The 13,839-nt window shown below is 34.2% G+C and overlaps 1 protein-coding gene across 4 annotated transcripts in view; it reads left to right on the forward strand.

Moving 5' to 3' along the window:
• The window catches only part of Zmym2 (zinc finger MYM-type containing 2), a 120,805-nt gene that overhangs the window by 92,539 nt on the left and 14,427 nt on the right, over positions 1-13,839 (forward strand). For all 4 annotated transcript variants that reach the window (XM_010633808.3, XM_010633809.3, XM_010633810.3 and 1 more), the window contains 7 exons: positions 393-427; positions 8,289-8,418; positions 9,040-9,155; positions 9,891-10,062; positions 11,643-11,768; positions 12,306-12,400; positions 13,652-13,820. In XM_010633808.3, coding sequence (XP_010632110.2) covers positions 393-427; positions 8,289-8,418; positions 9,040-9,155; positions 9,891-10,062; positions 11,643-11,768; positions 12,306-12,400; positions 13,652-13,820 — 843 coding nt within the window. The remainder of the gene's footprint in view (positions 1-392; positions 428-8,288; positions 8,419-9,039; positions 9,156-9,890; positions 10,063-11,642; positions 11,769-12,305; positions 12,401-13,651; positions 13,821-13,839) is intronic.

Below are 13,839 nucleotides of genomic sequence, written 5' to 3' on the forward strand. Positions count from 1 at the left end.
AGAATTCTAACCAAAAAAAGTAATCATCTGTTTACCATGTAATATCTATAATTTTGAATGAAAACCATATTTAGCAAATTAGAAATTCTTGGGTTTGGCTTGATTGAATAACAGAGTCTTTAGAAGCTGTGACTTTTTGTTTTAAGAGAGAAATCCAAGAAACGTAGTATTTTCCCCAAAGCAGTGTTTGCATGGTGGTGCAAAGTGAGAAAAGAGTTAATACTCTGTATTTCTGTACTTGGTATTCAAATTTGAGATTCTTTCTTAAAATAGTGTAAAATATTTTCTTCAGTAACATCTTTGAAACTCGGTCAGATTTGATGAGAAGTAAGGATTTAGAAAATTCTGAAGAAAGTGATATTTGTCTTTAAATTTGTTTTGTTTGTTTTTAGATCAGGGCTGTCAGACGTCCCGAACCAAAATAACAGTAAGTATTAAGTAAATTGCTAAGTTGTGATTTTTTTAATATAGGGGTAAAAATAATAAGGCCAGGTTAGTCTGATCATAATAATAAAATATTTTTACTTTCTTGTGACAGTTTAAGCATGAATTACTAAGTTTAAGCTGACTTATTAACACTAGAGAAACATGCTAAGGTATATAAGGTGCATTTATTATCCTTCTGTTCAAATACCATTGCAGAGAAATGGTATTTGAAGTTTCTGTAATAGATGCATCTTTAAGACAGCAGCAGTAATATGTTTGAAATGATTGAATATCTTTTTGAATCTGAATAACTAGCTAAGAGTAAACAGTAGAAGGTTGCTGGGTAGATAAGCATGAGAAGTAGGAGTAGTAATGTGTAAAGCAACATAATATTTGGCAGAGTTACACATTAGCTTCATGCTTGAAGGGGATCTTTGCTGTAATAATGTAAGTGAGGCTGAAAGATAGACTGGGTCTCATTATTTCTCAGAGATCTGATATCTGTTTTGTTTGCAAGGATTGATGAGTTTTTCAATTTGAGTAATACACGGTGTGTCCTTTTTCCTACCTTTTTTTCTTTTGGTGTGATGCTTCAAATTGTGCTTTTTATGTTAGAATTTTAAGACTTTGTAGGTTGGAAGTGGCCATTTATTTATAGTGACTATTAAAGATGGAAGCAGTGCTTTTATCACACCTTGAATGATCAGTGAAGTCCTGCCTGCCTTCTGTATGCTGTCTCTATTGGAATTGCTGGATGGTATTTTCCACTGGGATTTCTAGTATCCTTTTGGGAGGGGAGCCCTTCAGGGTCATTTATTAGCATCACAATAAGTCTCTGGGTTAGTTCTTGTGGTAAGAAACAGTAGATCAGTTCTTAGCTCCTAGCTTCAACAACAGTCAGCTGACAAGTTTTCAGAATCTTGTAGTGTCTTGGCTCCAACTCAAAAATTTTTATTTTAGAAAAGTTCTTCATTTAATATTCATATGTAACCTAAGATGTGGGTCACTAATAAAGTTGACCCTCTGTATCTTTGAGTTCCCCATTTTAAGATACAACCAAACTAGGATTGAAAATACTGGAAAAAAATTTGCCAGAGTGTTCCAAAAAACAAACCTGAAAATGTCATACTCAAGCATGAATGAAGTAATGTACCATGCCTTAACTTCCTGCTATTTTACATATCCTTAGTTTCCCTAGCATTCCTACATTGTTTGCCTGGTCTTTTGTACTATACAGTTAGACTTATAAACATGTTATATTGAACATATATAGAGATTTTTTGGTTTCTTTTTCCTTGTTACTTTCTAAAAGTATAACAAACTATTTACATAGCAGATATACTGTATTAGGTATTTTGAGTCATCTAGAGATGAGTTAAAATGTAAGGATATGCTTTGGTTTTATATACCACACCATTTTATGTAAGAAATTTGAGCATGTGCATACTTCGGTTATCTGAGGCACCTTGGAATCATTCCCGAAGGATACCAACAGAAGACTGGGTGAAAAATTGTGTTTATACATTTATTCTGTTCAGTGCTTATTTTTGATGTTAATAATTGGACAGAATCCTAGAAAAGATTTTTCCCCTTTTCCATGTCAGTTCTCCTGTGTGGAAATAAAATTTTTAATTTTGAAGTACTAAAGTATTCTGTTGAATTACCAGATTTTAATAGCAGCCATTTTCATCCACACTGAAGAATTAAAGATGCTTGTTCCATGTCTTGTTATCTTTGTCCAGCCAATAAAACTAACACAGTAAGGCAACTTCAGCTTCGTTACAAGGATGTATAGCTTTGGCCACTGTGTTCTGTCTTGCACAGAGATCTACTCTTACCCTGGAAAATACACTTGTTTTCCTACTGTTACTTGCTCAAACTTGCTCTGCAGAGCATGTTTTTTGCCCTCCCCCCTTTAATAAATGTGAAACCTTGCTACCTTTTGCACTTGTCTTGACAGTTCTTTGCTTAGGACAGAAAGAACCTAAAAACCACCTCTAGAAGGAGACTCCAGCACCCCAAAACCTAGTAGCATCCCAAGTGCCAGTATTAACAATTGTTCACTATCACTCCTGGCTAGAGCCTATCTCATTGATGTGATTTTCAGTCATTTGTATCATACACTGGGATGAATGCTTGAACGACATTCTTCCATCCAGGGAGGTATAAGAAACACAACAGCACACTAATTTATCAAGTGAGTAATAAAATGTCTTTGTAAGTGGGTATGGGCAGCTGTCTGAGGAGGCAAAAGAAGGGAAGTTGGAAAGGAAAATTTCTTTTATTTCAGCCCATTTTGTGCTTGATATTTCATTTATTCAACAGAAGTTTATGTGACTCTTGCCCTTTGCTGTGCAAAGATTCTGGGATTCAGCAGTGGGCAAGAACCACAAAGGTAAGCGGGGTGTGTATGCCTGCAGTCCCAGCACTTGGGAGGTAGAGGCCAGAGAATCACTGTGAGTTGGAAGCGAGCCTGAACTACATAGTGAGACCCTCCCTGTCTCAAAAAACAAACAAAACAACAACAAGAAGCATAAAGGTTGGTCCTCAAGGAGTTGTATTCTCCTTTTGTCCTGGTATCTGTGAAAAGAACTGACACACAGTTTAAAGGAGAAGAGAGAAAAACAAAAACAAAAACACAACAATGGTATAATGGCTTTGATCAAGGTTTTGAGAAACTACTCTCAGTATATTACTGTCTTTCCCTAGCACTTCAACCATATTATGTGACTGACAGTGATGGAGTAGCATTATTACTTGGCAGGGAATGTCAGGATGCATTATGACTATTGCTTTTGTCCTACAAAGCCCTCTTCTATCTTTTCTTTGTAAGTTTTTGGAATCTGTAAATTCTCTATCTATAAACTTTAGAAGCTGAGAGCTTAGCTGGATAATTTTGAGCAAGATATTTCATTATTCTTTGTGAGTTTCCTTGTTTATAAAAATCAGAATAGTACCCATCTCAGGTTTATACCACTAACACATGATACTGTTGTAGAGACACTCTGTATAATAGTGTATAACATAGACTTTGGCTTCAGATAAATCTATTTGAATTCTGACTTCAGAATTCTAAAATATGTCACCTTTGCCAGATTATAGAACTTCTTGGTCTCAGTTAATTCCTCTGTAAATGGGAGGAGATAAAAAGATCTACCTCTTGTAGTGTTAAGAGGATAAAATAAGATTTGGTGCTTTTCATAGTTCCTGGCACATAGAAAGTATTAACAGATGGTAGCTTTTGTCCTTATTATTTTCATTAGTTTAGATTCTTCTTCAGTATCAGCATATATAGCTACAGATCCTACTTGTTGACTAGAAGAAAAGTAAAAGCATTCTGAAACCGAAATATTGGAGTCAAGTATAGATTTACAACCAATGGCATAATTAGTAGATATGAGGTAATATTTTCAGAATGGCAAGGGCTACAACACTGAGCAGTCTCAGGACATTTATAATTCTGGATTTTCCTGTTACTGAGTCTGGGATATCACAGTAGAAGAAGCTCGTCCAAGTGCTAACCTCCTTGGCTGTATGTTTTTTTTAACTAGTTGTAACTAGTGAGCTACTACCTGAATACAGGACTTTTATAATACCGTTCTAGACCTTCAAAAAACCCACAGAAGGGACTCCTGATTATAACTCAGTAATAGTGTGTTTGCCTAGCATGTACTAGGGCTTGCGTTCAAGCCTGTAGGACTACCAAAAAAGAAAAGAAACAAATTAAAGCTATAAATTTGTAAATATAGTCAATCTTTATTATACATGGATTCTATATTTGTAAACTTATCTGCTTACCAAAATATATTTGTAATACTAAGCCAGTATTTATGGCACTTTTGTTATAGTTGAATGGGCCAATAATAGTCCAGGTTCTTGTGTATGATGAAAGAATTGCCAATCTCATACCCTGTAGTAAGTAATAAGCAGCTACATTTATTGAAGATCATGGGGAGTTGTACTCAGGGCCAGTCCGTACCAACAAAGGTATAACACACAACAGGAAAGGTACTTGGGTGACAGAAAAACACTTCACAGAGGTCAAAGGTAGATACAGCAACAGGAAAAAAAAGCGGGGGGCTGCTAACTCAGGCTTCAGAATTACTGACAGGAGGATTGCTACAAGTTCAAGCCCAGCCTGGACCACATAGTGAACTTAAAGCTAGTCTAAACTACACAGCCAAACCCTATCTCAAAAAACCAAACCAACCAAACAAAAAATTTAGGTGGAGGTAAGGAGGTAGGTTGTATAGATTGGATGCTAAGGAAATATAAGTGTTAATCAAGAAAAGAGTACGGAAGAACTAGTTTTCAGTGCTGATGACACATGCTTATTTTTACAAGGTTGTTGGCAAACAAACCTGCAGATAGTTCTCAAATCCCCTAGGTTTTTTTTGTTTTGTTTTAATTTTATTTTTTTCTTTTTATTGAGTTTATTGGTACAATCTAGGTATACAATACAGTTACATTCATTATTGGAATCCTGTACCTTTACATGATAGGTCTTGATTCTCATTTTTTCCCCTTGTCCCTGCCCTCCCTTCACCCCCTCTTCTCCTTCCCATTTACAAACATTTTATTTCCATTCTTTCAATTTCTCATATTTTTTTGCTCTCCCTTATTACCTTTCCCCCACCCTTCCCACTTTCCCCACACCTTTAGCCCTTTACTTCCTATTTCACATTATTAATTATCTCATTAGGATCCTGTGTACTATTATAGTTTTTCACACCAGAGAAACTATTCGGTATTTCAGTAAAAAAAAAAATCTCGGTATGAACATTAAAAATAGGGAATCCTAAAATAAAACTAAAAAGGAAAGTAAAAGAGAAAAGGCAATGATGTAAGATTAAAATAATCCTTAATTCTGAAGATGAAAATGGTCCCTGAATATATTTAAATTGCTTCTTGCTCTTGTAATCTTATCTTATTCTTTTTTTTCCATTTAGAGAATACTTTTATTAGTTTCTTTAATCAAACCCACGTAGATATGACCTTACATATTTAGTACAGTGCATTATTCCTATACAAATGGAAATAAAATTAAAATTAAAATTAAAAAATTAACATTTCTAGGCCAATATGGCTATCCATTTCTGTACAATGCCAACTCAACACAGTTAATTGGGATAACTTTTTCCCAAGTTGACAGCACAGTTAAAGTTTCCAAAAATTCAAATTATATATATATGTGTATGTATATATAATTATATTTATATAAAAGACCAATAATAGCAGTATGTTATGTATCAATAGCAACAGCTTTTCCAGGTTCTGTAGTCATCTGAACAAAATTATAGACATTCAGCACATTCCATTAAAAAAACAAAAACAAAAGAATAATACCCAGAAAACAGCAAAGTTCTGTTGCTGTTGTGTTACCTGGCACCTTTTTTTTTTTTTTTTTTAGCATCTTAATCATCATCTGGAAAGAGAACATTCTAGAGTAATATCATTAAAAATAGCTCTGATAAAGCACAGTCACTACTACGTATCATAAAGCAGGTACAAGATATTTTACATTCACAGAGGTATGATACAGTACCTCCTACATCAATAATACTAGAATCAGTTTTTCAAATCCCCTAGTTTTAAATCATTGTTTGCGTAGCGTTGGAATTGTGTACTAATCCCAGGAACAGCTTTACATGCTAACCCTTAATGATTTAGAGAGCTCATGATGCATGGGTACTTAAAGAGAAAAAACCTGAGTTGTATATAATTCTGTTGGAGGTGGGACGAAAAAGCATGGCTTGTGTCTAAGTTGCATAGCCATTTTAAAATTTTTTTTGGTACCAGGAATTGAACTCAGGACCTTGTGCTTGCAAAGCAGGCCACAGAACCACTGAGCTAAATCCCCAGCCCTCCATAGCCATTTTTGTTTGGTTTGGTTTTTTTGAGACCAGGGTCTCACTATGTAGTTGAGACTGACCCGGAACTCACTATGTAGCCCAGGCTGGTCTCGAACTCACAGTGATCCTCCTGCCTCAGCCTCCTGAGTACTGGGATTACAGGCGTGCGCCAACATGCCCCTGTCCATAGCCATTTTTAGAAGGTGAACACTGAAAGCTTTGCCTTTAAAAGTTTTATTGTTGCTGAGGAACTAAAAAATGTCCATCTCTGTAGTTCTTTTTATGCCCTCAAATATGGTGTATCTCATCTGGCCTCTTACTCAAGGTACACATGATGCTAACAAGGAAGTAACTGTGATGGTCAACTGGATGTCATTTACTCTACACACTTATCGATGATATTTACACAGCCTGAGACATCATCAAGCAGTTTGCTATTAACTTTTGGGGAAATACCTGTGTAGACTAAAAACTTTCAAAGGTTTTAAAGATATTACAGCAAATATAAAGAACAGTTTTTAAAATACAATGCACATTGCACAGCAAATGAGTGAAGACGGCTTTCGTGACATGAAGATGGTCTCAAACTAGAATTCTGTCCCTGGGAAAAATTGTTAACATTGAAAAATGTGACCTTGTCCTTCACAGCCTCTCATTTAAGCATCCCAGTGTGTATGCGTTGGATAAAAATGTTTAAAAGATTTGAGGCAAGGCTGACACAAATTTTGGAGCTAGTTGTTAGGGAAAACTCTGCCAACAAGCCATAAAACCTAGTTTCACTAACTTCTTTAGTTTTCATGCAATGCACCGTGGCCTTGTCTCACTATAGATCCTGGAGCTTCACCCACAGTAACATTTTAGTGTCTTTACAAAACTTTAAATGCTTAATTTTTGCCTAATATATTTTTCCAGAACTTTATTTTCATTCCCATACAATATATATTCACAGTATTATGTTTCCTTCACATTATTCTATAACATAAAGTATGTTTCCAATATGTGACTATAGTGTGAATGTGCTCTAGGGCTGTACAGTGTGGGAATATTGTATCTAGACTATATTTGTTAACAATTGAGAGTTGATAGTCTCAGCAGAGTGTATGAAACATGCTATGAAATTGAAATACTGTCATGTTAAAGAGATACTCCATATAATTTTAAGGAATATTAAACCATCTTTAAGTAAGGTTATGTACTGAGCAGTGAGTGCAAGTTTTTAACTGTTCCTCCTTGCAGCACTGGTTTGATTCAGTGTTCTAGGCAGCTGTGTAGACCATGCCTACACAAATAATGCGGCATTGGTATTCTGTACCTACTTTTTTCTCTTATCAATAGGTGATATTGAGAGTACTTTTAGCCCCTTATGGGCAGATCTTTTCTTTTTTCAGATTTTATATGAAGATTTAATTTGTGAAATTAACACAATAGTGAACCTAGTGTAAAACATGATATCATATTATCTGTGAAATAACTCAGATATGTATTTGTGTCATATTGACAATCTTAGCTACATTTTAATTGATTTAGGTTTCTAAAATGGCAGTTGCTGGGCCCCAGAAAGTAACTTAACTGGTAATATCTTTGATAATTTTTTAAATTGTGTATTCTTTAAAATTTAGTGTTGTATTTTAAGATGCTTATCCAGTAGAGGGAGCTAGAATATTAGGTATAACTGCAAGAACTTTTAAATAAATTTAAAAGCCAAATTTCAGTTTACAGCTTTAATTTTGTATTTAAAAGAGAATTGTCTTTTCATATTTTAAAAAATAATATACTGATGCTGTTTTGAAGATGACAACTGTAGAATGAATACTTTCTACTACTTTGCCAGTGATTAGAATATGCCCATTGTTTATCCCAAATCAACACTGTCATAAAGCTAATAACAGCATCATTTGTTTTACTTTTCCACTTTCTTACATTCCTTCCATAGAACTTAGAAAACAGAGGCTCTTTAACACTAGAAAGTAATGAAAACTACAGTAAAATGTTTCTCTTTCCTTCCTACAGGGTTCAGCACCACCCCCTTCTCCAACACCCATCAAAGAGATGAAGAATAAAGCAGTTCTTTGCAAACCTCTAACAATGACGAAAGCTACTTACTGTAAACCTCACATGCAGACCAAATCTTGTCAGACAGGTAACTTAGGAAATTTTGGTTTTTCACTGTGCTTATACCTCACTGAGTGATTTTCCTAAGTAATAAAGTACAGAATAGATTTGTTGGGTCAATTTGTCATTTTCTTTTAATTTTTTGCTTACCTGATTTGGTTGTTACCTTGACTATACAGTGTATCGTATAAAATCATTTGTGATCAGTCTTTCTGAGACTAGAGTTTATGGTGTTTCTCTGAGAAAATAATCTCTTTATGGTCTGCAGTGACAATCTGTTTCCTTCCTGTCAGAAGGAAGTGAAGTAACCCAAATATGTATTTCTTTCATCTTGACAATGTTATCTCTAGTTCAGTTGATTTAAAAACCTTGAGGGGAGTAAAGGCAATCTGGTAGGGTGTCTGGAACTACACTGTGTTTTAAAGGATATTTCTTATTTAAAAAAAAAAGCCTAAATTCTCTTTGTGCTAAGTTAGAGCAGCTGGCACTTTGTTATTTTTAAGTTATCTAATGTTACAAAAGTTAGAAATATTTTTTAAATGGGTACTGGGGTATTTAAATGTTTCTTTTTTATCAAATTATTTTAACATTGATTAGCTGTATGTAAGTGCTAGTTAACGTTGTTTCTTACCATGTGTCTTGTTTGTAGATGATAATTGGAAGACAGAATATGTTCCAGTGCCTATTCCTGTGCCAGTGTATATCCCAGTACCAATGCACATGTACAGTCAGAATATTCCTGTTCCTACTACAGTTCCTGTTCCTGTAAGTCAGGTTTTTAAGCTCTTTTTTCATTTTGAGATTTGTCAGGTACAGATAGGAAAACAATGTAGTTTCTATTACTAGCTCACTGAAACTGGTAAGACTATCTCTACCTTTTGTCTGCAATTAGATTTGGTTGAATCCCAATTGTTGTGATCGTGCTTTGTGTTTAATTGGATGTGTGTTCATTGTTGGGAGTGAAGTGTAGCATATGTCTTAGTGTGCCCTGTACGTTATGTGTTTTGCTTTTGAAAAACATTTGTGGAGACGGTTTTAGAGTTGAAATAGAGGAGTTTGATTTAAAATAACATTACATTATTACATTTCATCTCAAATTTCTTGTTATACATAAATCACTGTATCTGAGTTTGGCTACCATTGTCCTTTAGGGGATGGAAATACCTCAAATTATATTCTCTTAATTTGTATTTCAAATAATATCTGTTTATATTTTTGGGTTTTTCTTGTCATAGTAACCATCTTAGTTTGGTTTGTTCTGTACAAAGCTTTTTCTCAATATGATAATCAGAATGATTGAGGGTGGGGGCTGAGAGGGTCTTGCTATGTACTCACTGTATAGCCCAGGCTGGCCTCAAACTAGTAGTGATCTTCGTGCCTTGGTCTCCTGAGTGCTAGCCTTACAGGGATGTGCCATCATGTCTTGCCAGAGTGATTTTTAATATGGGAATGTTTTTTAATGATTTGTAAACCTACTTCTCAATGCTTTGGTTAATTTAGGTACCTGTTCCTGTTTTTCTGCCTGCTCCATTGGAAAGCAGTGAAAAAATTCCTGCAGCGATTGAGGATTTAAAAAGCAAAGTTTCTTCAGATCCTCTTGATACAGAGTTGCTTTCAATGACAGATATGATGGTTGAAGATGAGGGGAAAACAGAGGCATCCAACATCAACAGTGAGTATTATATTTATAATATTTTATAATATTTATAATATTTATTTATAATATTATAATTATTAGAGTACTTCTCAAGGCATATCATTGTACTTGAACTTGATAGTGAAGGGAAGCATAACAAAAACGTATACTATATTAAGAGGTCCATTCTGCATCTTGTCAGTGACCTCTTAGGTCACTGATCTCCAAAGCACGAATTTGTATGTTGGGTCTGTTTTTGTGTTTGAGGTGTGGGATCTTACTTTGTCACTGATCTAGTTTCCCAACTCCTAGACTCACATCCTTTTTCCTTGGCCTCTTGAGTAGCTGGAACTATAGCTGTGTACTGCCAGCCCAGTATTGGGGGTTGAACTCAGGACTTTGTGCTTACAAGGCAGACCCAATGCCACTGAGCTAAATCTCTGGCCCTCAAAATTATTCTTGATAACAAAGTAGCACAGAAACAAAACTAATTTATAGTAGACTTTAGAATCTTTCTTTTGTAATAGTTGTACCCAGTTTGTTTTACTTCTTATTAGTAAAATAATTTAGATTATCTAAGCCAGAATTTATCCTAATGCCTATTAGGACCTGATTTGCTACATGGTATAGATGAGTATGTTTTGGATGATTCTAAGTCTCTTTCAATATTTATTCCTCCTCTTACCTCTCTGATGATACACAAAATCTTTTTTCATCTCTGAACTGCTTAATTTCTTTTTCCCTAGATCAGTGATGGTCAGTCTTTTAGAGCTTTCAATGATAAAGATAGCCTCTTACTCTAGGATATTGAAAACGTGTAGTTTTCTAATTGTAGTATTTCATAATTGTAGTAGTGTTTCTGAAGCACTGTATTGAGGAGTTGTGCATTTAATTTAGTGGGATGTGACTGGTTTTTTTATTTTTAAAAAATTACATGGATGGGGGAAAATGTGTGCAAATCCTTCATAGAAAGAGTTTTGTGAAACATTTGTTTTCAGTTTGTATTTGTCTCTCTGTCTTTCTGTCTCTCACTATCATCCTGTAGTGTAGGTATTGGATAAAAATGTATTTCCTACTGTAGCTTTAACAAGAAACAGTTAAACAACTGATGAGACAGTAGAAGCTATTTGAAAATAAGCATATATTGAATTATGTGGGAGACTTCTAGGTCAGAATTCAAGGAGAAGGGCCAGGGATGTAGCTCAGCGGTCCACACCTGCTTGGCAAACACAAGGGTTTGATCCCCGATACCCTCCCCCTAAAAGATTCAAGGAGAATGTTTGATAATTGCAATTATTTACCCTCAGTTCATTTGTGACAAGAGATTGCATTTAGAAATGCTGTGCATAATAAAATTGTTTAACTATCAAAACATATCTATTAATTTTTGAAGATGGACAGTGAAAATTTATAGGATTGAAAGTTTTAATGTACTTAATTATGAAGTTCATGTAATCTACAGTGAAGATAGCTATATACCTTTTCCCATTATGACATTATTGTAAGTATTTATTTTTACTGCATTTTCAATTAAATGACTTAGCTTGGCAGATTAAATACAGATCTTGTTGGGGTTTCCTGTTTTGCCTCCTAATGAAATTATGGATTGATTATAGGTGTAATTATTGAAACTGACATAATTGATTCAGATCTCATGAAAAACTCTGACCCAGAGACCCAGTCCAGCGTGCCTGATGTACCATATGAACCAGATTTGGATATTGAAATAGATTTTCCCAGAGGTACTCAAAATATGACTTTATAATTATTGAATTATATTATGGAATCATAATTGTAGTTATGATCATTAACCATTTAATGTTCATATCTTGCCTATAGGGTTCATAGTTATTTCTTCATTTTTTTTTTCTACATTGCTGGAATGTGCTTTACAATTGAGCTACTTTGAATTTTAAAAAAGGACTTACTGAAAAATAATTCATTATGGAAAGTTGAAGATAGAAATTTTTTTTATTTTAAAGTGTTCATAGCATTTTTCTTAGGGCATTTTTGAAAATTAAGTTCATTTTCTTTTTTTTAAGACATTTCCATAAAAACTCCATGTTGATATTTGTTGATGGTATTTTTTGGAGTCAGAACATACTTTATAAGAACTCACCAGCCATTTTAGGTACAGCTTATGGTGCACTTCCAATCCTGGCTAAGGTTATCCTCGTATACAAATGTTTGTTCATATTCTGTGGTTAGTTCTTTGGCTTTCTTGTGTAGTATAAACCTGTGGTATTACATTTAAAATAAGAGTTTTTCTAATTTGTTAGCTGCTGAAGAGCTTGATATGGAAAATGAATTTTTATTACCACCTGTTTTTGGAGAAGAATATGAAGAACAACCTAGACCTCGATCTAAAAAAAAGGTACAGAATATAATGGTATTCTTGCATTCACTCCATATCTCTGTGTAGCAGTCTCTATAGGCATAGAGAATGCAGTAGTCTTTTGGTGTGCCTGAGATTGTGGAAAGTTAGTGATTTCTAGTTTAAAAAGACTAAGGAATTTATTTCCAAGTAATAAGGGAATAGCTCAGATGTAGTTGTTACATCCTAGAAGAGTAAATATTATTGCCCCTTGGCTTTTCTTTTAAAATTTATCTTGTTGGTAAAATAGAAATCAGTTGCAAAACAAAGTAAATTTAACTTGATAAAGGATGGAAGACTATTTTTTAGGAAGCTATTTTTTCATCATTATTTTTGATGAGACTAATCATCTAGGATGAGGTGCAGTTTATTAAGATGCTGACTTGGAGTAGAACATGCCTGACCGCTTAAGCATTTAGATAAGCAAAATCTGAGTGTGTTAACAGGTATAATTGTTTTAATATTCTGTCAGCAACTTTGTGTCTCATTTTGAACATAGGTCAGTATCAAAAGACACAATAAGAGAGACACACCTTTCACAGTTTCCCCCGAAGGAAAAAAAAACTAATAAAAGTATTTGCAATAGAAAGGTGAACTCTTATTCGATACTGTATATAATATTAACTCCAATTGGGTCACAGGTGCAACTGTAAAATTAAAAATGTAAAACTCTTAGGAAAACACAGGCCTAAGTCTTCATGACTTTTGGTAGGCATAGTTTTGATAAAAGCCTACAGAAAAAATGGCCCCAAAAAAGGAGAAGGAAGGAAGGATAAATTGATGACACTGCAAACAATACTATCAAAAAGATAAAAGGGGAGGTTGGGGATGTAGCCCAGTGGTAGAGCATTTGCCTAGCATGTATGAGGCCCTGGGTTTGATCTCCAATCCTGTTTAAAAGAGAAAAGTGAAAAGGAATCATGAATGATCCTTTCTTATTGAAAAGTTCTTTAGTTTTCTCTTACACTATTATTTAGAATTCTTTTATTATAGATAATTCGTTTATTGTCTTATCTATTTTCCCATAAGTAAATTTACTTTGATTTTATTGAACAGAGTGATTTGTACAAAATATAGTTGTATTTCAAGAAGTTTTATTGGTAATTAGCTATTGTCAGATTCAGAAATACCAATTTTAAAGCAAAAAAGTATATTTCTTTCTAATTTGCCTTTATCGAAAGATGGCTTACATAAAGTCATGAAATATTGTAGGTTTAAAAATAAGAATTTACAATTATGTTTCACTAATAGGGAGCCAAGAGAAAAGCTGTGTCAGGATACCAGTCTCACGACGATAGTTCTGACAACTCAGAATGCAGCTTTCCTTTCAAATATACATATGGTGTAAATGCATGGAAACACTGGGTCAAAACTAGGCAACTTGATGAAGATCTCCTGATATTAGATGAACTAAAATCTCGTAAGTGTTTTGATTTTGT

This window comes from Fukomys damarensis, unplaced genomic scaffold (assembly GCF_012274545.1).
Source record: "Fukomys damarensis isolate Sample0158 unplaced genomic scaffold, DMR_v1.0_HiC HiC_scaffold_38, whole genome shotgun sequence".
In the NCBI taxonomy this organism is placed as follows: Eukaryota; Metazoa; Chordata; class Mammalia; order Rodentia; family Bathyergidae; genus Fukomys; species Fukomys damarensis.